The sequence below is a fragment of the Onthophagus taurus genome, chromosome 7 (assembly GCF_036711975.1).
Source record: "Onthophagus taurus isolate NC chromosome 7, IU_Otau_3.0, whole genome shotgun sequence".
NCBI lineage: Eukaryota > Metazoa > Arthropoda > Insecta > Coleoptera > Scarabaeidae > Onthophagus > Onthophagus taurus.
Window position 1 is genome coordinate 23,610,671 of NC_091972.1, and position 27,199 is coordinate 23,637,869.

Consider the following 27,199-nt stretch of genomic DNA (forward strand, 5'->3'; position numbering starts at 1 on the left):
TGCATTGCGCCGTAGATACTACCAACTGAACAAACTAAAATTTTCCTAAAACGGGCAAAAAAAACTGTTATTAAATTTAAAAATTTAAACGTTTATTTTTTAATTATGATGTAATATTTTAATTCTTATAAACTAAACTATTAAATTAATTAAATTTAATTTAATATGAAATTGATAATAACCAGTTAATATGACTATTGTGTAGAAAATTTAAGAAAGTCATCTAATTTCGGTCCATATTGTCCTAATGGATCCGATGGAAATATAATCATATTTTTAACAAAAGTCGGGTTCAATACTCTATTTTCAATCGCATCTCTCAAATTCGGATTTTCCGCTAATAAATCTTTGTAATTATCACAAGAAATTATTACTCCTTCGTGTACAGCTGCTAATTGTACAATGAATCTAAAAAAAAATAAATGTCAAAATCTCAATTTCTTATTAATACAGTGCCGCACTTAATTATTGGAACAACAATGGCTATTTTTAATAGTAATCAATAGCTTTGTTCGTTGGGACTGCACTACTTGCACTCACTTGCACTATGCAGTTTAGTGCAGATGTTGTGTGTTCGTTGGGGATAGTGCAGTTTAGTGCAGTTGCATTCATACTGTTCGTTGAGCCAGGTGCAGTGCAATTTAGTGCAGCCGGTGCAAGTTAGTGCAGATTTTGTTGCACCTGCTTTCGATTAAGTTCAATAAGTGCAGTGTAACTAAAATGGCGGAATATTTGAAAGCGCGTTTTGTAATAATTAATATTGATATAAATATTAAAAAATGAAACCTTATAATAATTAATAATTGTTGTATTAGAGAACACAGTACACATTCAATACCAGTAGAGGCAGTAGAAAACTACCCCTACTTTTTTGGAATAATTTAAAAACTATCCTGTTGATTTTGCCTTCATTAAATACACTTATAGTACATTTAAAAATATTAATTATGTGTTTTTTCTTATTTAGGGGTGGCTGGGGTTAACTACCCTCACCACCCCAAATTTTTTTTTTTTTCAAGTACTGCTTATCGATTTTGGTGCAATTTAGCATGTGATTTCTTTATACGTTAAGTAGTACTTTTGAAAAAACTAATAAGGGTTAGTAGTTTGGTATAGAAAATATATTTCGCTAATAATTGAAAAAAATAAAAAATAATAATAATAATTAATGAATACTAAAAAAACGCTACTAAAAAACATTCTGCGATAATTTCATTTTTCACGAGTATTTCGCTGACAATCTCCTGTTCGTCCATTTCAAATATTATACACTGTTTTTATAAAAATCTGTTCGTTGGGACCACGGTTTATACACTTTTCTGACCTGCACTAAGTTGACATGACATTGCACTGACTTACACTTCATTGCACTATAACGTCATACGAGTGCCATGTCGTGCAGAGTAGTGCAGTCCCAACGAACAAAGCTAATAAATTGTACTTGGGGAAAGTATGTACAGTGGTACAATAAAGTCTACATACACCCCAAAAAATCATAATCTCAGCTTCTGAAATGTAATTCAATGAAATTTTTAAACGAAGGATATTAGAAGTGTATATTATTATAATATTTTACATAATAATGTATACCTTATTATTTATAACGAAAAACACAAAACATAATCATATTTATAACTCAAAAAAGTCTACATACAGTAGTTTACTCTTACATTCACAATCAAAACAACTCAAAATTTACATAGTAATTAATACTTGGTAGGGCATAACCATTGTATATTTGGTTTGGTATTTTGGTAGGTTTTCCCTTGGCAGCAAGAACAGCTGCTAATCGTCGAGGCATAGAATCAACTAAATTTGCTGTAATTTTAGGTGAAATAGTCTTCCATTCCTGTAATAGTGCAGCTTTTAAGTCGTTTTTATTTTTAATACCTAGTTTCCGAATTTTGCGGTCAAGAAGCTCCCATACGTGCTCTATGGGGTTGAGGTCGGGTGACTGCGGTGGTGAGTGTAGTTGTTTAAGGACGTTATATCTTTGGTGTTAGGTATTATGGGCTTAAGTCAAAAATTGTAGTTTTCCACAAAATGAGTTTGAAAGTTCTATAATTATTCGTAAATCGCATTATTGTTTTATAGAAGTAACAACAGCACCAATTCATTACCGAAATAGTAGTTGATAGCTAGGTTACAACATTTAAGAAAAAAAAATGAATATTTACCTGAATTTAGCTGACTTAAGTCTTCAAGACCCTCTGATTAATAACTACCTGTATTTATTTTGTTTGACGTAAGGACTTAAGTCAAGCAAAAAAACGGCGCTGAGTGATTACAATTTTATTCAATAACAAAATGTTGGAATAATCAAAATAAAGTATATGTTTGTAACACGAAACAAAAAGAATAACGACGCCAACGTCCTTAAGAGCAATCCTTAAATGTCTTCTTCTTCTACTTGTTCTATCAAATCGGGATCATTATCAATGGCAGTCTCAGAAGTTGGTAAATTTTTATAGAATTCATGGAATACAGGTGGTACAAATCGTAATAATGCACACAAATCGTTTTTCTTATCAACCGAAATTGGAAGTGAACTTCTGTATCTTTGCTGGAGTGGATAATTCTTCAAGTTGTGGAGTTTTCCCCTTCTTAGGAAACTTAGCACTTTAAATTCCTCAGTGTCGCTTAAAGAGTTTTTGTAGTGTACGACACCTGTTTCTTTATATTGAAGCCATTGTACAAGCGGCCACAAGAATGGTTCACCAGATACATTTTTTTTTCGGCATACCAATACAGTCTTTAGTAAATGAGCAAAGTCAAAAAATTCGTTCTGTTCCATCTCATGAACCTTGAACTGGTTCTTTCTCCCTGTTCCCCTGACCAACTGGAACCAATCGTGTGGGTGGAAAATAGGTGTTTCAATTTTTTTTTAGCTTCTTCTTTGTCTGTTTTTTTTTGCCTCGTATGCTGCATTCGCTTGTTCTTGGTGTAACTGTAGATCTCTTTGTACACGGAGCTTCTCTTCCACATTGTTCGAGTTAGTAGCAACCTGTACTTGCGTATGAAAGGTGTCGCATTTAGAACAAGTATCCACGTGCGGTTTTTTAAATGAGAGTTTCAACTTATGAAATTCTTTCTCATATATTGTCCTACCAACAGGATTGTTTGTTTCTTCCTTATATAAATCGTACATAATTTGCAAGTTTAAATGAGATGGAAGATACTTTTTGTCATTCGTGCGTCTGGTATAATGACTTTCATATGAAGGAAACGATGTAATGTGTGCTACTACTGCATTTATTTCTTCCTCCGTTTTTTTGTTTGCGGAAGATGTTTTGCCTCTTCCATCATTTGTAGTAATACCAGAAGTATTCTTCGTTTTATTGCTGATAGCCATTCTAATAAATTTCTCTTTTTCATCCAAAGTCCTGCAAAAACAGTCCTTGCATACAGATAACCTCTTGCCATTTCTTGCCACTATAACGTCTGAAAAATACGTTGTACTTTAGAAGAGTAATAATTACCTGAACATCCTAGAGCCAATTGCACTATATATTTACTTCTTTCACTCATTTCTGTACAATAACACTAAATTAATAATGGACTGAATTGCCAAAGCATGTTTGATATGAAAGACCTAAGTCAATTTAAGTCTTTAGGAACGTCTGCATAGTTTTAAATTGGTTGCTCAAAAGGGCTTATGTCAACTTACGAATATAATACCGAACTGTTCTGATGACTTATAGCCTATAGACCGGTTTAAAATAGTAGCAGCAGTTGGTGTTAGACTTAAGCCCACAATACCAATCGAAAGGGAAAAACAAACTGACTTAACTCTGTTACTATATTGAAAAGTGCCATTTTGTCACTTAAGCCCTTTATACCTGACACTAGAGATATAATACCCATTTCGTCACAATGTGTGCTGTGTACTTAGGATCATTGTCATGTTGGAATATCCAATCTGTTCCCAAGACTAATTTATTGACCAATTCCTTTAAATTGTATCGCAATATGTTCAGACATACATAGCGGTCCATAATTGTTTCAACAAGTACCAAACTTCCTACACCACCCCCGACAAACAACCCCATACCATTACATTTCCTCCGCCATGTTTTACTGTGGCTTTCAAGTTTTTCTTATTCATTTCTTAGTTTTTCTTTCTCCATACCTTTGCTTTGCCATCATAGCCGAAAATATTGAACTTGCTTTCGTTCGAAAATACAACGGTACGCCAGAAAGTAGTATTCTTTTGCTCATGTAATTTTGCAAAATCGACTCTTTTTTTCGTATTTATTTCGGATATAAACGGCTTTTTTCTTGGAACTCTACTGTTATAGCCTTCACTTCGTAACACCAGTCTAACTGTTTCCAGATTTATGGTTATAGACCTTGATGCCGCGAATGATTGGCTATTTCAACCGCAGTTGTTGTCGGCTGATCGTTGATCGTTTTTAAAATTGATCGCTTATCTCTAGGTGTCAGTTTACGTAGCCGGCCACTTCTTGATTTATTTTCGATTGACTGAAGTTCCTTATAATTTCGAATTACTGTCTGGACCGAAGAGCGACTTTTACTAACTATTTTCGCGATTTCACTTAATGAACGACCATTATTATGATTGTGAATTATGATATTTCGCACTGCATAAGGTATTTCTTTTCGTATAGCTTCCATTGTTAGCTGATTTATGTTAGTATACTGCTATGGCAACAACGTTGATATGAAATAAAACGCAAACTACAGCAACTATGATGTTTACAAATAAAAAATAGAGCCGTGTTATAGCTGTATGTAGACTTTTTTGAGTTAAAAATATGATTATGTTTTGTGTTTTTCATTATAAATAATAAGTTATACATTTTTATGTAAAATATTATAATAATATACACTTCTAATATCCTTCGTTTAAAAATTTTATTGAATTACATTTCAGGAGCTGAGATATTATGATTTTCTGGGGTGTATGCAGACTTTATTACTGTATCTTTCCTATACAGGATGATTTATTAGCTCACCATCAAACTTTGACAAATGATAACTAATCCAATTACCAAAAAAAAAATTTTAATGAACACAATATATGTCCTATTTCAATTATTTACGAAATTATACCCCTTTAAAGTTTTAATTTTTATATCATAATTAACTGCAACATTTTTTTTAAAACAAAAATATTACAAATACTGTTCAAAATAGAATAAAGAGTTCTTCAGCCGAATTAAAATGTCTGGTTGATTCCTTATTTCAGTAGCAGCCATTTGTATTCTGTTTAATAACTGTTCTCATGTGTTAACCTCCACTTGATACACAATTGATGATATGACCCCATAAGTAGAAATCCAATGGATTAAGGTCGGAGGATCAAGGTGGCCAAGCAAATGGACCATTATTATCAATCCACTTAGAAAATATTGGTTTAACCACTCGACAACTACTCTTCCGCGATGAGCTGGGGCACCATCATGCTGGTACCACATATTTTGAATTACATTAAGAGGTATATCTTCAAGTAAATCAAAAAGTGTATTGTTCAAAAAAAATTTACAGCGTTCAAACGTCCATCAAGGACATGCAAATCTAGTAAATTGTTGTTAAATATTCCACCCCAAACGTTGATGCTAAAACGTTGTTGAAATTTCCTTAGTCTAATCGCATGCGGATTTTGTAATGCCCACATATGTTCATTATGGTAATTATTTATACAATCTCGTGTAAAACATGATTCATCTGTCCAGAGAATATTTGAAATAAAGTCATTATTTTGGGCATGTTGCTGCAATTACCATTCACGAAATGTTAACCGTTGCTGATTATCTCCTGGCTTTTTTTGGTAATTGGATTAGCTATTATATGTCAAAGTTTGATGGTGAGCTAATAAATCCGTATACAGGCTATACGGTGGCTCACCGCTTATTTGATACACTAGATAAGTTTGAAACCTAAATAGGTGTGAATTATAAACAGAGAATTTTTTAGACAATATTTGAACGTAACTGTTAAGAATAATATTTGTAAATTAAAGAAAAAACTTTTTTATTACTCCAAATTCGTTTTTAATAATAAACGAATTAGAAAACTAAAATATTGGTTAATTTTATGTCACAGCTTATTTGATACACTTTATTCCACACTTAGTTGTTTGATACATAGTGGGCCTATTTTATTTTATTATTGCTGCTGGGCTGAGAGGAGCGGCCCTCTCGTTACCGTGACCTATAAGATCTATTGTAATTTTAGCCCTCCAAAAGTTTAGGGCAAATGTAGGTCCTTGATGAACCTTAGTATTGCGCCAAGGTCTTGTACCTTTATGTCGGTAGGTGTCAAAAGAGCTTTACCAAAAATTTTGTGTCTTAGACGGCCTCTGGCGACGCAATTACACAGTATTATATGTTCAGCTGTTTCTGACTCGTCGTTGCAAATTCGACAAGTTTGATCCTCAGCTTGTCCAATGTGGAAGAGGTGGTATTTTAGGGGCGCATGGCCGGTCAGGTAACCTGAGAGCGTCCTTAGATCTCCTTTGCTGAGGTATAAAATCTCTTTGGTTTTATTTTGCGACGGAGTTATCATACTCTTCGTTTGTCTGTGACCTGGAAGTTCTTTCCAGCGTAAGGTTACCTTTGAGGTCTCCCAACTGTTGATTATTTGATTTAGGTGGTTTTTTTGTAGTTCACAACCAGGTCAATGAAAGGCGTATTCGCTGCCTCTCTGGCCAGCTTGTCCGCCTTCTCATTACCCTCAATGTTGCTGTGACCTGGAACCCACCATAGAGTAACACCATTGCTCCTAGCGAGTTCTCTCAGGTTGCTGGTACACTCTCTGATTAGTGCGGAGTCATACGTGCAGGCCTGAATTGCCTTTAAGGCGGCTCGACTGCCTGTGAAAATGTTTATGGATGCACCTTTCTGTCCCTTTTGTAGGTTCAAAGCGGTGCAGAAATTTATAGCAAGAACTTCTGCTTGAAAAATGGTTATGTCCGAGCTGAGGGGCAGTTTAATGTGGCTATTTGGTCCACTGGTGACCATGTCTACTCTGGATCTAACTGTCTTTGAAGCATCGGTGTAAAAGGCTAGGGCTCCTCTTTTTAGTTGAGGCCTACTCTTCGCCCAATCATCCCTGCTTCTAAATATGACCTTGTACAGCTGGTTGAAATTGTATTCTGTCGGTATAAGGTCCATTTTAATTTCAATCAGATAATTTAGACATGGGTCCTTGCGGATTTCGAGGTGTCCTCTGAGGTTACCCTGCATCAGCTTGAGTCAAGAAACTGTTTTCAGTGATAAGGCACTTGAAGCTGCCTCCTTTTGTATATATAAATGGAGTGGTTTGAGACCGAGTAGGGCTTCTAAAGTAGCCGTCGGACAAGATCTCATTGCACCCGTTGTATTAAGACATGCTAACCGCTGGATTTGTGCCAGCTGTATGTTTTGTTTTTGGTCACCAAACCAGTGAGGCGTAGGCGACCATGGGTCTGATTATTGCTACGTAGGCCCAATGACTCATTCGTGGTTTGAGACCCCAGTTCCTTCCTAGGAGCCTGCGCCAGATCTGGTTTGCCATGATGGGCTTTTTCCTCACCTTGTCGAAGTGTGAGTTGCAGTTTAGTTTACTGTCTAGTATTACCCCTAAGTATTTAACTTCTGTTTTGAGGTTAATAGTTCTGTTTTCAATGGGGGTACTTTTATTTGTAGTTTCCTTTTCCAAGTCAAAGGGACTATTTGGATTTTATTTGGATTGATCCTGAGCCCATTGCTTCTACACCAAGTACTGGTGAGTAGTAGGGCTTTCTGCATTACCAGGTCATCAGCATACCCCTGAATCTTGAATCCATTTTTCGTTAGGGTGTTCATCAAGTCGTCAACTACCAGGCACCATAGCAGAGGTGATAGCACTCCCCCTTGGGGACATCCTCTTAGAGCCTTAATAGTCAATGACTCCCAGACTGGCTGTGATCTGCCAACTTTTCAACATGGCTATACGCCATTTGATTGTCGACGGATTTGTATCTTTTACGTTTAGAGCCTTCTCTATGGATTCATAGGAGGTGTTATCAAAAATAGTGGGCCTAAGTCAGAGGTCTGATGACGGCATGACGTTTGTTGCTATGTATACTAACTAAGTAATATCATCAAGTACGATAATGCCAAATTTTTGAGTGATTTAATAACAATTAAAAAATTTGTCGTCAAACAACCGTTGAACAGCGAGAACTGGTTTTAAAACATTTCAAAAATGTTGCAAGTCTAGATTCCAGATTCATCGTAGAGATTATAAAATTAATCAAGTTAATCAATTAAAATAAACTACTTGTGAACGATGAAAAATATTTTTATTTCAATTCCGGTGCGACTAGTTTTGTGAACAACTTCACACCACCAGGCATCCCATTTAAATAAATTTAATATCACTAATTTTAATTCATCTGTCATAAATCCCCTTATACCAGGAATGAACTGTTTAATCAAGCTTCATAAACCTGATAAAAGTATCAAATCCATTTATTGGCAAAACTAAACAAATATTTTCACAAATTTTTCTTTATGATTCTTTTCAGCATGTTTTCTAATATAGCATCATACATTAAACATTATTAAAAAACATATCATTACTACTCAAGACATCCATAATCTAAATATTCTGGAAATTAATAGCTTCATAAACCTTCTAGAATTTCTGGCAGATTAGCAGATATATTTGTAAATGCTTTTGAAAAGGAACTTTTCTCGGATAAATATAATCTCTTTGTTAAAGACATTCTCTTTTACGCCCAATACGTGGATGACATCTTCATCATATACAATGATATTTCAGCTAAATTCTTAGTCCTTGTTAACTTATTTAATAGTATTTGCAACTTGAAATTTACCTTCGAAATGGAAATAAACCAGTCCTTGAATTTCTTAGATTTACAGATTCACACAGATAAGAATGGTGGATTACAGTTTAATGTTTTCAGGAAATCCACCACTACAGATAGTATCATTAGTAAAACATCCTTTACTTATGATTAGCACAAATGTGCAGCGTTTAGATTCTTTTTCAACCGCATATATAACGTTCCTCTCAATAATAAAGATCTAGAATGAGAAGTCAAAAATATCATAAAGGTCGGTTTTAATAACAACTTCTCTTTATCAGAAATGCATTTACTTCAGAGTCCACAATTCTCAAAGCAACAGTAACTTGTCTATGCCAATTTGAAGTCTACAGTTAAATATATTGCTCTGCCTTTTAAACCGCCCATAATCAACCCCATTACTAAAAAAACCTTCAGATATGCGACACCACTTCTGGTTATGTCTCCAACAATAAAATATATAAACACATCATCAATACCAAAAATATTACCAAAAAAGAGGAATTGTATGGTGTGTATAGCATCCAGTGCCCGGAATGCGACATGTTTTACGTTGGTTAAACAGGTCAAAAATGGGCCACTAGATGTAAAGTAAAGAACATTTAAATTGATTCGTGGCTTTGGGGATAGATTACGATGAACTGCGGCACGTTTTCAATGATTTTTTTTTTATCCACGACCACCGATTTCTAAATAAACAGTCGAAAGAACTGATCGAAGATTTCAAGCAGAGGAAACTGTGAAAAATCTTCCGAGAACTGGTAGATCGAAATCTGCAAGAAGTCCAGAAAAAAATCGAAAAGTGTTACTGTTTTTTATTGAAGAACCTTCAAGTTCTTTATTAAAAGCGTCTCAGGTACATGGAATTGGTAAAACTTCTGTCCACAGTCTCACAGAATTTTGTAAAGAAATAGCTATTTCGTACCAAAATCCACGTTTAATAAGAGAAGATCATACTCAGAGACAGCAGAAAATTTATGTATGGACTGGTATTATGGGAGAGAATGTAATTGGTCCATTTTTTATTAATTGAACTTTGGACGGAGACAGATATCTGCAACTGTTAGAAAATTAAGTGGTTCCAAGTGTACGTGCCGTATGCCCTAATGGTATTGACAATAAGTGGTTCCAACACGATGGTGCTTTTCCACATTTTAGTCACGCAGTCAGAGATTTTTTAAGCCGCACGTTTCCAAACCGTTGGATTGGTAGAAGAGGTGAAATTGAGTGGCCACCACGATCTTCTGATCTAACACCACGCGATATTTTCTTTTGGGGGTTTCTGAAAAGTAGAGTGTATACAACGAAATCAGAATCAATAAATGATTTGAAAAATCGCATACTTGAAGAAACCACCAATATCACTAGGGATATGCTCCTGATGGTTCAAAATTCCATTTATGAGCGTTTGGGTTATTGCGAGGCCGAAGAATCGTAATACATGTCCAAAAAAACATGAAAACGTCATCCCTTAAAAAAACTCCACATTGCGTGGAAGTTCTAAACTATCTAAGAATGTAGTTTTTATGACTACATTCTTAGATAGAAAATTTATTTTTTTTTCACTCATTCAAAACTTATAACTGCGCCCCGGACGTTTTGGGAAGCCCTGTATATCTCTATACAAAGATAAAAATAACATTTTAATGAACGATCTGCCTGACTTTAATATACCTACATAGAAATGTTACTAGATTAATTTAATTTTTTTTATTTTTTGATTTTTACACGTCTGCGCGATGGATCTCAAAACCTGTACCTGTTTTCTTTCTTCATTCTTCCAAACTTTCCGTCACCATTTGGACGGGCTCTATTTTTACATGTTTTCTAATTTTACATGTCGTTTTTCATGTTTTATTTTCGTTTTAAACAAATAAGTTTTCTATTATATGATAACGTATACCTTGTTCGAATAATTGTTTTCCATCTTGCACAGATGCATTTCTTACGAATCTTTTCTTCGTCTCAAATCTCATTGACGGTAACTATTGTTTCATTTACTTTTATATATTTTTTGAAAATTTAATGTTTCTCATTGTGTGTTTTTATGAATACGTTTTCAGTCGTTCCTGATGATGTGAAGTTGTTCACGAAACTAGTCGCACCGAAATTACAATAAAAATATTTTTATCGTCCACAAGTAGTTTATTTTAATTGATCAACTTGATTAATTTTATATATTTCAAAAATGGACAATCTATTAAAAAAATTGCCAAAATACTATTTTTAAGTGCATCCACAGTACAGCACATTATAGAAAGATATGTGCACGAAAATCGTATAATAAATAAGGGGAGAATTGCGTCAAATAAGATTTTCAACACAACTGATGAGCGATTGATTATTGAGAAAATCAAGGCTAATCCAAAGTTATTCGTTCCAAAATTGGCTGTCGAGATCCAAGAAGAGTTAGGAAAATCTTGCAACGCTGAAACTGTTGGGCGAGTACTTCGCTAACATAACTTCCATGGGCGAGTAGCACATAAGAAGACCTTTATAACTAAAAAAATTAGATAAGTCGGCTTAACTTTGCAAAGGAACATATTTCGAAATGCCTAGAGTTTTGGAATGAGGTAATTTTGTCGACGAGTAAAAGTTTAATACTTTCGGCTCGGACGGTTTGTTCAATGTATGGCGAAAAACAAATACGGAACTAAAAAAGCGTGTTGGTTTGGAACTGCATATCCGACGCCGGCATAGTAAATTTAATCTTTATTGGCGAAATTATAGACCAAAAAATTGTAATTTTAAGCGAAATTTGGTCCAAATTGGTCAAACACCTAGGCATACGACGCAATTTTCACTTCTATTAGGACAATGATCCAAAACACAAATCAGGAATCGTACAGTCGTGGCTTATTTGGAATTGCCCTCACTTAATGGCACCACAGTCGCCCGATATGAACCCCATTGTAAATCTATGGGTAATGTTGGATCAAAATATACGAAAGTGTAAAATATCCAATAAAGAAGACTTGAAAAATGCGCTACTTGAAGAATGGCAAGTATCCAAAAAACTGGTCGAATCAATGCCAAATCAACTAAAGGCGGTGATAAATGCCAAAGGCGATCTCACCAAATATTAAATTAACAAAAAAAACCAATAGCAGTTTATAAGTTAGATATCTGAATTCAACTGTATCAATAAGTTGTGACATAAAGTTGAATAATATTTTTGTTTTCTAGTTTGTAATTGTTAAAAACCAATTTGTTTAATAAATGAAGTTTTTTTTACTTAATTTATAAGTATTATTCTTAACAATTATGTTCAAATTTTGTCTAAAAAATTCTGTTTTAAATTCACTTCTCTTTAGATTTTGAACTATGGACTGTATGAAATAAGCTGTGGGCCACTGTAGTTTAATTAATTAAATACTCATTTTCAACGCAGAAAATTATTGGTACAGTTACAACGTTGCGAGCTATCGCCTCGCAACACATGCACTATAACCAGCCTCGTGTAGTACTTTTTTGACGGTCATGAGAAGAGTATCCTTTCCAAAATCTTGTTTTATTTCTTTGTTTATTATTTTTGGGTTGGGTTGGGTTCTGCTTAAACTTTTCGCATTATCTGCTTGCGTTCCCGCTCGCTTAAAGCTCGGAGACGGCCAATATAGTTAGCATTTTTGAAATTTGATGCTCCTTTAAATCGGTTAATAACGCTCCGAATATTATTCGACTTCTATTCATCATTCCTGTAATCTCAGCATGTAATCTGCCTTGATTGTACAAATGAAGAATTATTTTGCGCCCCGATAAAGACAAAATGGAATTCTATTTACAAATTAAATTAATTATCAATAGGGGAAAATACAGACACACACATTTAGAATTTTTAACATTTCGGCTAGCCATATGTACATTTTTACCAATTATTAAGAGTGCCAATAATTTTATGCTGTGAAAATGTATAATTTTTTATTGTTTTCATTTAAAAAGGATAATTAAAAATAATTTTTTATACAATAATAACTGTATAGGATATTTAATTAATTAAAGAATATAGCAAAAATACTTTCACCTAACACGAAATACGATTACTGTGTCAATAATTAAGTGCGGCACTGTAACTTACCTATCATCATATGGAACAATCGTTTTGCCATTAATAACTCTTGATGGGGTAAAAATTACACTACCCTCTTTTTCAAGTTTAAACAACAATTTAGGATCAGAGTTTTGATTCTTTCTCTTGCGAATTTGCGGTACAATGGCAGTTACATCATGGCCTCGCATTTTGAAGTAATCAATGCATATTTTTAGTCCAATAACAGAAAAGAATCTGCCATTTGAATGTCTGTAATAAAAAAGAATTTAAAGTTAAGAAAGATTTAGTTCCCTAAAACAGGTTTTCATAGTTTCTAGAAAAACTTTTATTGAAACAACGCTAAATGTATCACTAGGAGCATCATCTTATGGAGGGTATCCTAGAAAATTAAACAAGGCCCTTTCTTATATAATCTATTTATGGACACGTAGAAAATGAAAAACGAAGTGATATACATAATCTGCTATGCAAACGATGTACTACTTATAACAGAGAATGAAGAGAATCTCCATAAATTTTGATTTCCACAGAAAAAACTAAAATATTAGAGAAGTCTATCTATCTGGAAAGCTCCAAGACAGACATAGGTGTTAAACAGGTGTTAATCTTCAACTATCTGGATGTCGAAATTTCAAGCGATCTCAACCTATATAAGTAGGCGCAAAACCTGGTGACAACAGCATTAAAAAACGCAGGGTGCCTCCTGAAAGCATTTCGGAGAAATAAGTAGGTACATGCAAGTAGAAAGTAAAGTATGAAACTGACACTAGAACAGTTAGATAGATAACAAAGCAGAAACTAAGAATGGTTCTGATGTCTCTCAGATTGATTTTAGGATTTTTTTTATAAAACCGACAAACAAACAAGGCGATAATAGAGAGTCTTGAGAGTTGCGGCATACAAGATATTGGCAAGTTGGCCAAAGAAAGGAGAATGGAAGTACCAATGGTGTCAAGATGTGGACAGAATGGCGGAAGACTGAATAGCCAAAATATGCAAACGCAATCGACCCGCTGGGACAAGGACAGCGGCAAGACTTTCGTAGAGACGGAAGCAATTATGACATCATCATTCGTTGAATAACAGAAGAAATCCTAAGAAACACTGCACGTCTGTCAAGAGGGCTAAACCCGAATGATTCTTGTTCTAGGTCTTGCGTTAGTTCTAGTGCTAGTGTAAAACTAGAACTAACACTAAACCTAGAACTAGAAACATTCGGATTTAGCCTGACGTCTCTCAAGACGGCTAATCCCGAAAGTTTCTAGTTCTAGGTCTAGTGTTGGTTCTAGTTTTAATTGTTATTAAGCGCTAAATTGTTGTCTATTTTTACTAAAATAAAAGTGGAACTAACACTAGACCTAGAACTAGAATCATTCGGGTTTAGCTGTATTGAGAGACATGCGGCTAAAATCAAATGTTTCTAGTTCTATATCTAATGTTAGTTATAGTTTTAACTCTTTATTTCTTGAGTTTAATAACACTTGTTTAGTGTTTAAATAATAATTATTAATACAAATATTATTTTATACATTATATTAATATTATATGTATATTATAATTTATAATATTATATTTTTCTTCCAATGACGTCACGTTTCCTACCTCACCCGTCAACGTCAGTTTGTTGGAGTTGGATAACCTTATAACAACTAATACACAACGGACTTTGGGCATAAACGTATAATTGAAAGTGAAGAGTGATATATACAGGGTGTCCATTATGTATGGAATATAGACCATACAGTATACATCTTAACAAATATCAACTTTATAGAAAAACCATTTTATACAAAAGTTGTTTAATATTTCATTTGCCATAATAAGACTACATTCAATTGTTTTAAGGATACAAAACTTTACGTCATCGTAAAGAGAAAAGTAATCTCTATCAAATGACCCTAACGAAGGGATACATTGCTATTTAAAAAAGTTCAAGTGTGATTCGTTACTCATTTGTTTTCTGAATTAAAAACAATTGAATGCAGTCTTATTATGGTAAATAAAATATTAAACAATTTTTGTATAAAATGTTTTTTATAAAGTCAACATTTACCGAGATATATAGTATATTCCATACATAATGGGCACCCAGTATAATTTCATCGAGTTCAGACTTCCACACTGATGAATTATACCTATGCAAGTGAAGACCTTGACGTATATTGGAAGAATTTGCTATTCACAAAGAAGAAGAAGTGAATTCGCAACATTCCAGTGGAACAAATTCGCAACAATCATTTCCGTTCACCAGAAAAGGTGGGCTTCTAATGGATACTAAAGCAAGTGAAGTGATTTCGCTATTCTTAGACTAATAGGATAAACCTATTAGTCAGTCACTAGACTAATAGATATGCAGAGCAAAAACTGCATCAACAAGAAGTGACTGATCATGCGCGATTGAACAGATGGCAACCCTGAAAAATTGCTGAAGAAAACACAAAATTTATCGGACTGATGATTTAGATGGGTTTAGTACAGACACCGCTCGTTAAATATTGGTCAACGGACACTATTAACAACATTCCATTTCCGCACAGCAGTATATCCCGTTATCGTTTTGAATAACCGTTAACAAACTTGCATTTTACAAATAACGAAACGATAGACTGCGATATATTTTCTGGACGTGATACCAGCGGAAGAACGCAAGTTGGCATAGCCGAAAACGTTTGCATTGAACTAGCAGATAAATAGCTAAATGAAGGATGAACTTTGTTTGTTGACAACTTTTACAGGAGTTATGAATCAGCAGTCAAATTTTTAAAATTCAAGACACATGTCGTAGATAGTACTGAACAACAAAAAATTTATGCCACGTTTTGTAATGCCTGTAATACTCTTTGAAGAGAGGTGAAATGATAGATGTTGTGTTATTCTATATTATTATTATTATATTCTATCCCCCAAAGACGACCGTTTTGCTTGTTAACATGACTAGAAAGGCAAATATTTGCCTATTATCAAATGTTTCCTATCTGTTTTGTTTTCACAAAATTTACAAGGATTGTGTCTTTGACATGCTATCTACATGCAAGTGTAAATGCAAAATTCTTCTTAAAGTCTGTTTAGACAATCGTAATTGCACAGCGCACCTTTTTCAGTAGATATTTTTGCTATTGTTTCGACATCATCTTGAAGAAGCTTGGATATATGGACAGAATTACATTACGCCAAATAACCAAGATTTCTACTTATCAAAATTAGCTATTTGTAACAAAGCAACATACAAACCTATACTAGAAACAAATCAACATAACCTGACTTCAGCTAATTCAACCTAATTTCTCAATAAATAAATAACCACTACCCCAATGTAGTGTATCTCACCTAACTAAATTCCACCCTGATCCAAACATAACGTTTTATGCCGTATTAACAATGTTATGCAAGATTTTTAATTTCTGCTCGATTTTTGATTTACTTATTAAAACGTACAGTGTATATTTCACAGTTTTTCCGTGTTAAAATGTTCCGCCAAGCTGTAGATATACCATCACTGGCGTAGACTATAGATCAACTCTCGAAACCTACTATTTAAGTATCTAGTGCCATTAACAGACTACAAAGCGATGACAGTCTTAGAGGGTAGCGAACAGGGCGATCGCCCGGGGACTCGCTTTTGCAGAGGCCTGACGCAACAACTCGAGTAGACAAAAATTGATAATTAAACCTTTTTATTTTATCCTTATCGGTGGAGTGTCACTTCGACCTTGTATCGGAAGAAGGTTGCAACATGGTATCCGAAACGTTAAACACTTTTTCAAAAGACAGATGAGAAAAAAATTTAATTGAAGTATATCCCACTATCGAAGTAGTCCTGAGAATTATTGTCACTATATCACCGGCGATATCATAGTTGCGTTTGCACAAAGAAATTTTTCGAGATTAAAAATTATTAAAACATATTTGAGGAATTTGATGACACAAGATCAGCTTTCAGCCCTTGCTATTCTTTCAATTGAAAAGGACGTAGATAGCTCATTCGTAAGGTTATTATGACTTAATCAAAGATTTTGGTCCTGAAATTAATTTTGGCAAATTTGGTGCTGATAAGTGACTATATCTGTCCTTGATCACAGTCATTAAGGAGTTAAATGATTGTTTTTAAATGCTCGATTTTAACATTATATAAATAACTTACTTTATCATTTAATCCAATTTGTTCATTTACTGTAGTGGAAGTTTAAATAGTTAACATTATTATGTCTACAAGAAAGGATCCAAATAGTATCCAAGCTAATGAAAAGGGTAGAAAGTTCTCGAAAATAAATTAGTTTTAAATAACAAGACTATTAATAAAGACAAAACAGCAAGTATGAAAAACATAAAATATTTTTGAAGAAACAAATAAAAGAGAAAATACTTAAATTGTCGTTACAATTGTGGCAAAACTCTCTTTTACAGGTGTTTCTGTAAGTCGTGGCATAATTTTAATCACAAACACTAGAGTTAAAATGATGACGATTCGTGAAAAATTTTTTGGTTTAAACCCATAAAGGTGGCCATAAAGGACACGTAACTTGTGTGTGTACACAATGTGTTGGCTTTACTTGCGATAAATCCTTCAACATCTTGCAGAGAAATTGAACAAGACGTCTGACCCAACAGCCGCTGCTCCCGAATATGAAAGAAAAATAAGTATAAACCATACAAACCACTCATTATTTACATGCCAAAGATGTCAATCTAACAATAAGATTAGAATTTTGTAGATGATATTTAGAAAAATTAAATAATCTGCTGTTTGTTCAAAATGTCATCTGGACCGATGAAGTCTCTGAGTGTTCAAAGAAGATTGGGGTTCAATGTATGGTGTGCGCTTTTAGATAATAGATATTTGGCATATAGTATCTACCATAAAAACTTAAACGCAGATAAATACCTCAATATATTAAGGCAGCACATTGAGCCTTTGGTCGACAATTTGCCATTAAATATGTCTCAAATGATATATTTTCAATATGACGGAGCACCAGCACATAACGCCAGAGTTGTTAGTGAATTTTTAAATACTACTACAAACTTTGGCAATAATTGGAAACAATGTTTTCCATCATGGTATGGTTATCACCATAACAACATTAACTTTTAAATACATACAATAGTTTTAGATAGAATAAAATGAATTTTTGTTAATTATTCAAGAACTATAAGAAATATACCCCACAAACTAATATATATTTGTTATCAGAAGAAAATAACAAATTATTTTAGGTCATAGCCAACTATGGTTTCCATTTAAAAAAATAAAGTTACGTCTAAAATCTCGAAAATAAGAGATGGGAAAAAAATTCTACCTACGCTACTGAATTCTTCGTAAAAAGTTGCCATATAATGTTTTATTTATAATACTCCATCTGTGATAATAAGTGAGATATTCGCGATTGTCGTTTTCGCAAAATTTTCAGTTTTTGCCGATAGGGCGAAAACAAAAGACGATAGCCGTCCGGAGTTTTCGGCATTAATATTTTCTCGAAAAACGAGATCATGACGTGTAAGCTACTTTTTTTCTATCTCTTTTAGTTTCGGAGGTAGCCTATGCGGACATCGAAATTGGGACACCTGTACATCAAGTATAAGCTTCTCTGACCTTAATAATTGTACGTTTAATATTTATTCTAATAAATAATTAATTATTTATTTGGTTACTATAAAGAAATGGTTACTATAAAGAAATGAGGTACTTTTCTTTACGATTTGTAATAAGGAAATATAGGCTATTTCCAGTGAGTGTCCGAACATGAGTGTACATTTCTCCATCATAGTATGGCAAAACTGTACTCGCAACGGATGATTAGCAATTTTTAATTCTTGTACTGTCAACAAGTGGTATGGTATTGCTGTTCGTGTGGCACACACCAAGCAGTACTTTTGGATATTCCGAAATGTCCGAACTGTTGATATCAACAGTATCATCAATTATTTGCAATATCATCTCACCACTGCATTAGCATTGCCTAACAGTGATGGCGAACCTATGACACGTGTATACACATTGAGACAAGAATTTCCATGATTAAATTATTTATAATAATTATATGTATATCATCTTTTCCCGCTTCAAAATGATAACGAAAATAGTGTAATGATATGATCCATTCTTTTTTATTTGACATTGTACGGTTTTGTGATGATCTATTATTCTATCTATGCTACGATAGTTTATTTTTGAAACCGTGAAATAGAGCTTGTAAATAAATATATGGTAATAAATAAAATTATATAGTACGTATCGGTAACGAAGCTTTTTTTCGTTCTCCTTTTACGAGAATTAAAAAAAGAACTTGTTTGATGTTCGTTAAGGGAGAGAAGTGGCAGGGTTAGAAAAAAAAGATATACACTGCAACAGTACATATTTAAAGTTGGTTATACATACGTACATACTCGTACTATCTTAGAGTAAATTTGTTTTATACTTGGAGTAACAATATTGTAAAAGGTTAGCTAGATGGGCAGATCAGAAACTTGTATCTTTCGTAATTTTTTATTTTACCATCCGCGTAATGGAAAATAAAAAAGGAAAATTGGATGATAACAGGTGCGGAAGTACCAGTAGCCGACCTTTCCAAAATATATGGACCGAGATGTACGGGATTGTCGATAGAAACAACAGAGCATTGTGTATTTTGTGTAATGAAACGATAGTAAGCAGAACAGTGAATATAAAAAGACACTTTGTAACTACTCATTGTAAGCTCTTGAAGAAAACTATGAATGATAGGAAGCAATACATTGCTAGGCAGTTAAACGTTATAAATCTCAATGAAATTCCATCGTTAAATTTGTAAAAAGCTCTACAAATTTAGCATCACCAAGTTATTATGTTGTTTATTTCATAGCTCAACGTGGAAAAGCCCTCAGTGACGGAGAATTTGTTAAAGAAACATTTCGATAATGTGCACCAGTTCTATTTCGCGATATGAAAAATAAAGATGATATTATCAAAAGAATTTCTGAATTACCACTCAGTAGAGATACCACCAAAGGAAGAATAACACATCTTAATAAAAACGTACAACATCAACTAAACAACTTAAATATTTTTCGATTTCTCTTGATGAAACAACTGATATCACATCAAATGTTCAGTTGGCCATTATTAAGAGATATTTTGATAGCCTTACTGTGAGAGAAGAGTTGATAAAGTTAGAATCAGTGCCAGTAAGTACAGTTTCAGTACAAGTTCAGTGACTTCAGCATTGATGTTTCTAAAATTGTGTCGGTCACAACACATGGGGCAAATATGGTTGGAAAAAAGTGTGAGATTCGTGAAATTGTTTACGGAACCTGTTAGACATCCTATTGTACCATTCCATTGCATTATCCATCAGGAGGTATTGTGTACTAAACCAGGATTTTCAGAACTGAATAGTATAATGTCCATTGTAACAAAAATTGTTAATTTTATCACTACTCGACCTCTCCATAAGCGAGAATTTTCTGCACTATTGCAAGATGTCGATTCAACCTACAGTGGATTGCTAATGTTTAATAATGTGAGATGGCTGAGTCGAGGTAAAGTTCTTGTGCGATTTGTGAAACGTTTTGACGAAATTACAGTATTTCTTGAGAATAAAGACCTGGCAAACTTTCCCCAGATTAATGATGATAAGTGGGTCAATAATTTGATGTTTTTTACGGATTTGTCTGTTCATATGAATGAACTAAAAAAAAATTACAAGGTTTTGGCAAAAGTATTGATGTTATGTTTGGATACATCAAATCTTTCAAAAGTCAACTTAAAATATTTTCCTAGGTTAAAAAAGTATTTTGAGAAGACCACTAATGTAACGGGTGTATACTTTTTACCAGAATATAATAAATTCATTATCTGAACAATTACAAATTTAAAAGCCTGGGAGAGAACATCAAAATAATTAAATATCCGGATGTAGTTATTTACAATACTTTGGATTTACATGACTGAAATTGAAAATTTAGAAATGGAACTGGTAGAATTTCAAGAAAGTGTTTGGAGTCACATATTCGTTGAGTTAAGAGTGAAGCTTGAACATTTTGAGCGGAATCGTTTAAATAATGAAGGAGAGTGCAACTACGAACCTGACAGTTTTAGTAACATAAAAAATCTAGCGATGGCGTTATTAACAATATTTTCTTCAATGTATTACTGTGAGATGTTATTCTCCGGGTTAAATAACATTAAAACGGTTAAAACGCTTGTTTAGCATTGAAGTGCACCAAATACAGTATGTCCCCGAATCGAGTTACAAAGAGGAAAAAAATGTTTGTTACTGATTTTTCAAACTTATCTCAGCATAAATAATGCGTCGGATATGTTCAAACTACTAAATCGCATGAATTTTATACTCTAACTATAAAAGTTAACTAATTATTCCAATTTTTATGTACAGATTGGACTTTTTTCTAAATTGAAATTGAAGTTCAATTTATGATATGTAACCATAGAAACCATAAAACTTACAACTTATGTTGGTGAGATTAAGTCTTTTCATGCGATATTAACCGTGAAAGAGAGAATTTATTTAGTACTGTACTATGGTACTAGTGAATCATGTTTTCGTGTAGTTATACAAAAATTCCAGCAAAAATATCCGGACACAAGAATATCTCATGTGGGGCTCGCAAACAGATGAAAAAAAAATTTGAAACGGGTTCTGTATTATCCATAAAGAGGCAGACAGAGAGACTAAATGAGGAAGACGCTGCTTTTCAGATAGCTTTTCAACAAATGACATTGTTTCGTCCCAGCATTGTCGTTATTGGAGCGATGTAAATCCAATTACCCTTAAATTTTATACGGTCAATTTACTTTCAGCAAGACAGTTGCCCAGCTTACCATTCACACATTGTGCCAAATGGTTAAATTTACAATTTCGTCAAAAATGGATTGAACGAAATGGTCCTATTTGATGGCCAGCACATAGTCCTGATTTTACAATTACGGATTTTTATTTTTGGGGACGATTGAAACAAATTGTTTACAATTGTTACAGTCATTACAAGATGATGCAGAAGTATTAAAATTAAGAATGATTAATGTGATAGAATCTCTACCACTGGCGAAAATTCGTAATTCTTGTAAAGAATTTAGAACTCGTCTTCAAATGTGTGCCGAATTAGGAGGGCATTTGTTTGAATGAGGATTTGTTCACTTACAAATAAATACTCCTAATATTTATTACTCAATTAAAACAGAATTTATTGTAAACCATCTAAAAGAAAATTTTCCTGAAGTTACCTGTGACAGCGTGAATTCAAAACATCCAGAATAACTACTCATCTTTCAAAATTACTGCGGATTTGAGAAATTTTGAAAAAATTATGAACCCTCACGAAACGTTCAAATTCAATAATAAATCGCGAACAACACATATGCAAAAATCGCTATGATATGCCGTCCGTATAATATGTTAAATATAATGCATATTAATATACAGGGGCTTTCAAATAAAGTTGAAGCTTTAAAATTGACATTCTCTACATTAACGAACACTGGTTAAATACATCAAATGCAAAAATGTTTGACATAGACTCCTACACACAAGCCTGCTGCTTTATAAGAACACAGCATAAAGCTGGCGGAGTCTGTATATATGTTTGTAATGACTACAAGTATATCGAAATTGAAAACTTGTGTTCACACTCAATTGAAATGGAATGTTAGATAGCTGGAATCTATTTAACACAGTTAGATATAATCATCATGACTACGTACAGATCTCCGAATGCTAACTTAAATATATTTCTTGAAAAAGTTGAAATGGTAACATTGGGTCTACTGTAAAAATTTAAACCGGAAACCAAAATCGTCAAAACAGGAGATTTCAACATAGACACTTTAATATTCAATGGGGCTACACGGGAACTCATTAATACTATGGCTTGCGTGGGTTTAAAGTCAACTACCTCTGAATACACAAGATACACAAGAGAATCTGTAACGACTCGAACAACGACTAGAACCTTAATTGACGACATATTCACGAATGTCGATCTATACACCATTAGCATTCTAAAATCTAGGATCTCTGACCATCATGGAATCGTTTTAAACTTACCAACTATTCCAGTAGTCAACACCAAAATATACGGACAATTGCAGTTCAAAAATTTATTGGAAAATGAAACTTGGAACACTGTTTTTAATACAGTCGGGGCTGAAAACAAACACGATGTTTTTCTAAATTTATATTTACACCTCGTGAATATTCCTTTTCCAATTCAACAAAGACCACGTAAAAGAAAACAATATGTAATGGATGCTCAAACTCTGCAGGTGAAAGAAACATTAAATCTCATACAAGAAACTTATAACGCCCGTGGCGGTGAAGATTTAAAAGAAATTCTAAAGAGTTACAAAGATTTTTATATTAATTTTGCGAAAGAGCGCAAGAGGGATCAATATGTTAAAAGTATCCAAGAGTCTGGTAATCGGCAAGCTGGGATGTGGAGAATTATCAACGGCGAAATTCAAAGGAATAAGAGGACAACGGATAATCAACCATCGAAGGATGAGCTTAACAAATTTTTCGCATGCATCGGCAACATGTATGTAACGTTGGAGCTTCAGCAGCTGCTAAAATAAAATCTCAGAGTCATTCCATGTTCCTCACACCCGTAACTCCAAATGAAATTAAAGAAACCATATCACATTTGAAATGCAAAAGTTCAATGGACATACACTTTCTAAACACTAAAATTCTAAAGTACAGTGCCGACCAAATATCTGCTCCTTTAGCTAATAAATAAATTCGTGCTATGAAGAAGGTGTTGTACCAAGAGTAATGAAGATTACAAGGGCAACACCAATCGATAAAAAAGGAGAACCGTCAAATTGCTCTAATTATAGACCGATATCCATATTACCAATATTTTCAAAAGTGACACTACTAGACAGATTAACAGCTTATCTCGGAAAGTATAAGCTACTCAGCAGCAAACAGTTTGGATTCAGAAAAGGTGTGAGCACAATTGATGCTGTGGAGGCTCTCCTTAATAATGTTTGGGAAGCTATGGAAAATGGAGATGAAACAACAGCGATCCTATGTGATCTAACAAAAGCTTTTGATTCCATTCAACATACTCGTCTTATTGCCAAGCTGGAAAAATATGGTATACGTGCAAAACCACTGGAACTGATTACTTCATACCTAACAGATAGGAGTCAGGCGGTCAGCCTCAACGGTGAAATGAGTTCTTGTTTACCTGTGATAAACGGAGTACCGCAGGGATCGCTGGTTCACTTCTCTTCTGTTTATATATCAATGATCTACCTGAAAATATTTCATCTGAAGCCATACTCTAAGCAGATGATACAACTTTGATAGAGAGTGGCTCAGTACCGGTCAGAACAGCTATAGCTTGTGCTCTGAAGGAGGCTGCTGAATGGTTCAGTAACAACGGTTTGACCTTAAATGATGACAAAACCGAAGTAATCACTTTGACTACTAATCGTAACACTAAGCAAAATCCGACTATTAGGTATCAACTTGGACAGTAGACTCACCTGGAAAGATCATAGCGACATATTGATGAAACAACTGTCATCTGCCATTTACGCTATTTTAAGAATTCGCCAAATATTAAACGCCTCTGCTGCTAGAACCGCTTACTTTGCTTTTTTCCATAACAAGATGAGCTACGCCTTTGGGGAGCGTCTGGTCATATAATGCCTGTTTTCATACTGCAGAAAAAGGCGCTAAGAATAATTGAACAGGCGAATCCAAGAACTAAGCCCCTATTTAAAAAATATAACGTACTCACACTTCCATCTGTGTACATCTACCAACAACTTTGCAAGGCTAAAATAGAATTACCTTCATTAATATGCAGAAAAGAGGACACTGATAAATTTAAGAAATGGTACACAAGTCGCCATACCGTACTGCCGTATGAAAACAACTATGACAAGATACGGTCACCGTCATTTGTTAAATGCTCTTCCCAAGCAATGGTTACAAAAGCCTACAACTATTTTTAAAAAAGACTCAAAGAAAGTACTTATTGAAGGCGCTTTCTACAATGAAAATGAGTTTTTAAATTGTATGAGAGGTTGAGGTTTTCGATTCTGCAATTATTTTTCTTTTTTTCTTCTTCCCTACATAAACTGTTTTAAACTCAAATTTATTATATTTTTTCCGGACGTTTTTGCAATACAGAATTTTATGTATTTTAGCGAAATAAAGATCATTATTATTATTATTACTTACATAGTGTGTTATTACATAAATTTACATTTAAAATATTTTATTCAATTAGGCATATTTTAATTTGATTTGTCCGTATATTTTTCACTAACATAAGTTGTAACTTTTATGTTATTGGTTACATATCGTAAATTTAACTTGAAAAATGTTTAATTTAGGAAACGTATAATTTTTACATAAAAATGGGAATAATTAGTTAACTTCTATAGTTAGAATATAAAGTTCATGCGATTTAGTGGTTTGAACATATCCGACGCATTATTTATGCTGAGATAAGTTTGAAAAATCAGTAATAAATTTTTTTTCCTCTTACAAAAGTTTTAAGGAAATAACCTTTGTGAACACCTGTATAGCATTAATCCTGTGGTTGCATATTTCCAATGGTGATCTTAAACGGTTTTTCATGATAAAATTGCACTGTTTACCAAATTTTATCTTTCTAAGACAAACCATATTGAAAATTTTAAGAAAATGTTTAAAGATTTCATAACTATGAAAGCCCATATCTTAGCCATTTATGGGTTTATACCAAAAATTTTTACATGAATCATAATTTTAACTCTAGTATTTGTGATTAAAATCATGCCACAACTTACAAGAACATCCCTGGATACTTTGTATATACGAAAACGTAAGGTTGTTTTTTATTACAAAGTATTGCTTTGATTGTCAATACCTGTAACTCAGACTTAATAAAAATTAATACTTACAACATTGCAATATTGTTTCCATCAATAAAAATTGGCCGAAGACCTGTAGTTCGAATTGATCCAAAATTTAAAAAATTATTTCCATAAATATTACTTTGATGGTTATAGTGGAATGAATTATTTAATTGGGAGTGTTGTGGTAACACCGGTACTAAAACAGCAGGAGGTTCCATAAATCTTGAATTTAAACTCACAGGAAATTCAGAGCGTCTTTCCGTCATTCTGCCTTGAGTTGAAGTAGATGGAAAATTATGTGACGCAATTGAATTGGTCGATTGAGTTTGTTGATTTTTTTGGGGGTTTGTAACTTTACTTAAAGTATTATTTGGCGAAGTTAAATCAATTAGATTCACATTTTCAGGACTGTCATTGTCATCATCAATTACTATGCAAGATTCTGATTTTGAATCCGATATACAAATTAAATCATCAGTAGTATTCATTTCTTCCAATTCATCAACAGTATCCAAACAAATAACATCACTCTCTGATTCATCATTAGCATTTTTTTCGGTTCTTTCATTTTTTAGATCGTTTAAATTGTTACTTCCTTGAAGATTTTGAATAAAAAGTTTTGATTGTGTTGACAATGATAAACGTGATGTAAATTTTGGTGTTGAGGAATTGTTTATGTTAACATCTGAAGTTGAAGTTTTTGGAAAAGCAAATGGGATTGTGTCATTATAATTGATAGAGTTATTTAAAGTATTTTGAGACTCAACTTGAATGGTTGATACTTCACTCCAATTATCACCAAATTTGAATGGAATCTTGGATTCGTTTTTTATGTTTTCTTCACCAAAATTTTTACAAGTTATTTGTATGCTTTTCCCATTTGGTGATTCAGAAAGTGAAACGTGTCTATCGCCAAAAATATCTTTATGTTGGTCATTATTTAACTTTCGTAACTTTTCAAGTTCTTTTTGAATTTGGATTGTCAAAGGGTCACTTTTATTTGTTTTTAAAGGGGAATTAGCAACCTTTGGGATTGCTTTATTCTTTCTTTTATTATCCATTGACAATCGTGTTTTCAACAGTCGTTTATGCTTTTTTGTTTGCTTCTTTTTAATAGATCTATTATTAGGTGTCTGGTTTCCACTACTGACTTGTTGTTGTAAATTTCTTGCTTGTGCTCTAGTCGTAACCGTTCTATGCATAAGGCGTTTATTTTTTGCCATTTTCTATAAACAAATATCTTATCAGATTACTCATATTACAATAATGTCTAAATTGGTTTGATACATAAATAAGTGAGGTTATAAAAGTGGTACCCTCATATAATAACTTTTAAATATATTATTTAACTTACGTTATCGTTTTTAAATCACTATATAACTATTAATATCGAATATTTCACTACAAACACTAAGTTTTTATTAAAAATCTTTTCATTAGCAATTTGTCTTGACAGTTTTATCGGAGCTATATTCACATCTAT

The 27,199-nt window shown here is 33.4% G+C and overlaps 1 protein-coding gene across 1 annotated transcript; it reads right to left on the bottom strand.

The window, feature by feature from the left end:
• Positions 1 to 67: 67 nt before the first annotated feature.
• Positions 68 to 27,195, bottom strand: LOC111425587 (NEDD4-binding protein 1-like). The gene is made up of 4 exons (XM_023059715.2): positions 27,071 to 27,195; positions 25,762 to 26,942; positions 12,891 to 13,112; positions 68 to 408 (listed from the first exon to the last, which is right to left on the bottom strand). The coding sequence occupies exons 2-4, from the start codon at positions 26,937 to 26,939 to the stop codon at positions 195 to 197; spliced, it is 1,614 nt and encodes a 537-aa protein (XP_022915483.2). The 5' UTR covers positions 26,940 to 26,942; positions 27,071 to 27,195; the 3' UTR covers positions 68 to 194.
• Positions 27,196 to 27,199: the final 4 nt, after the last annotated feature.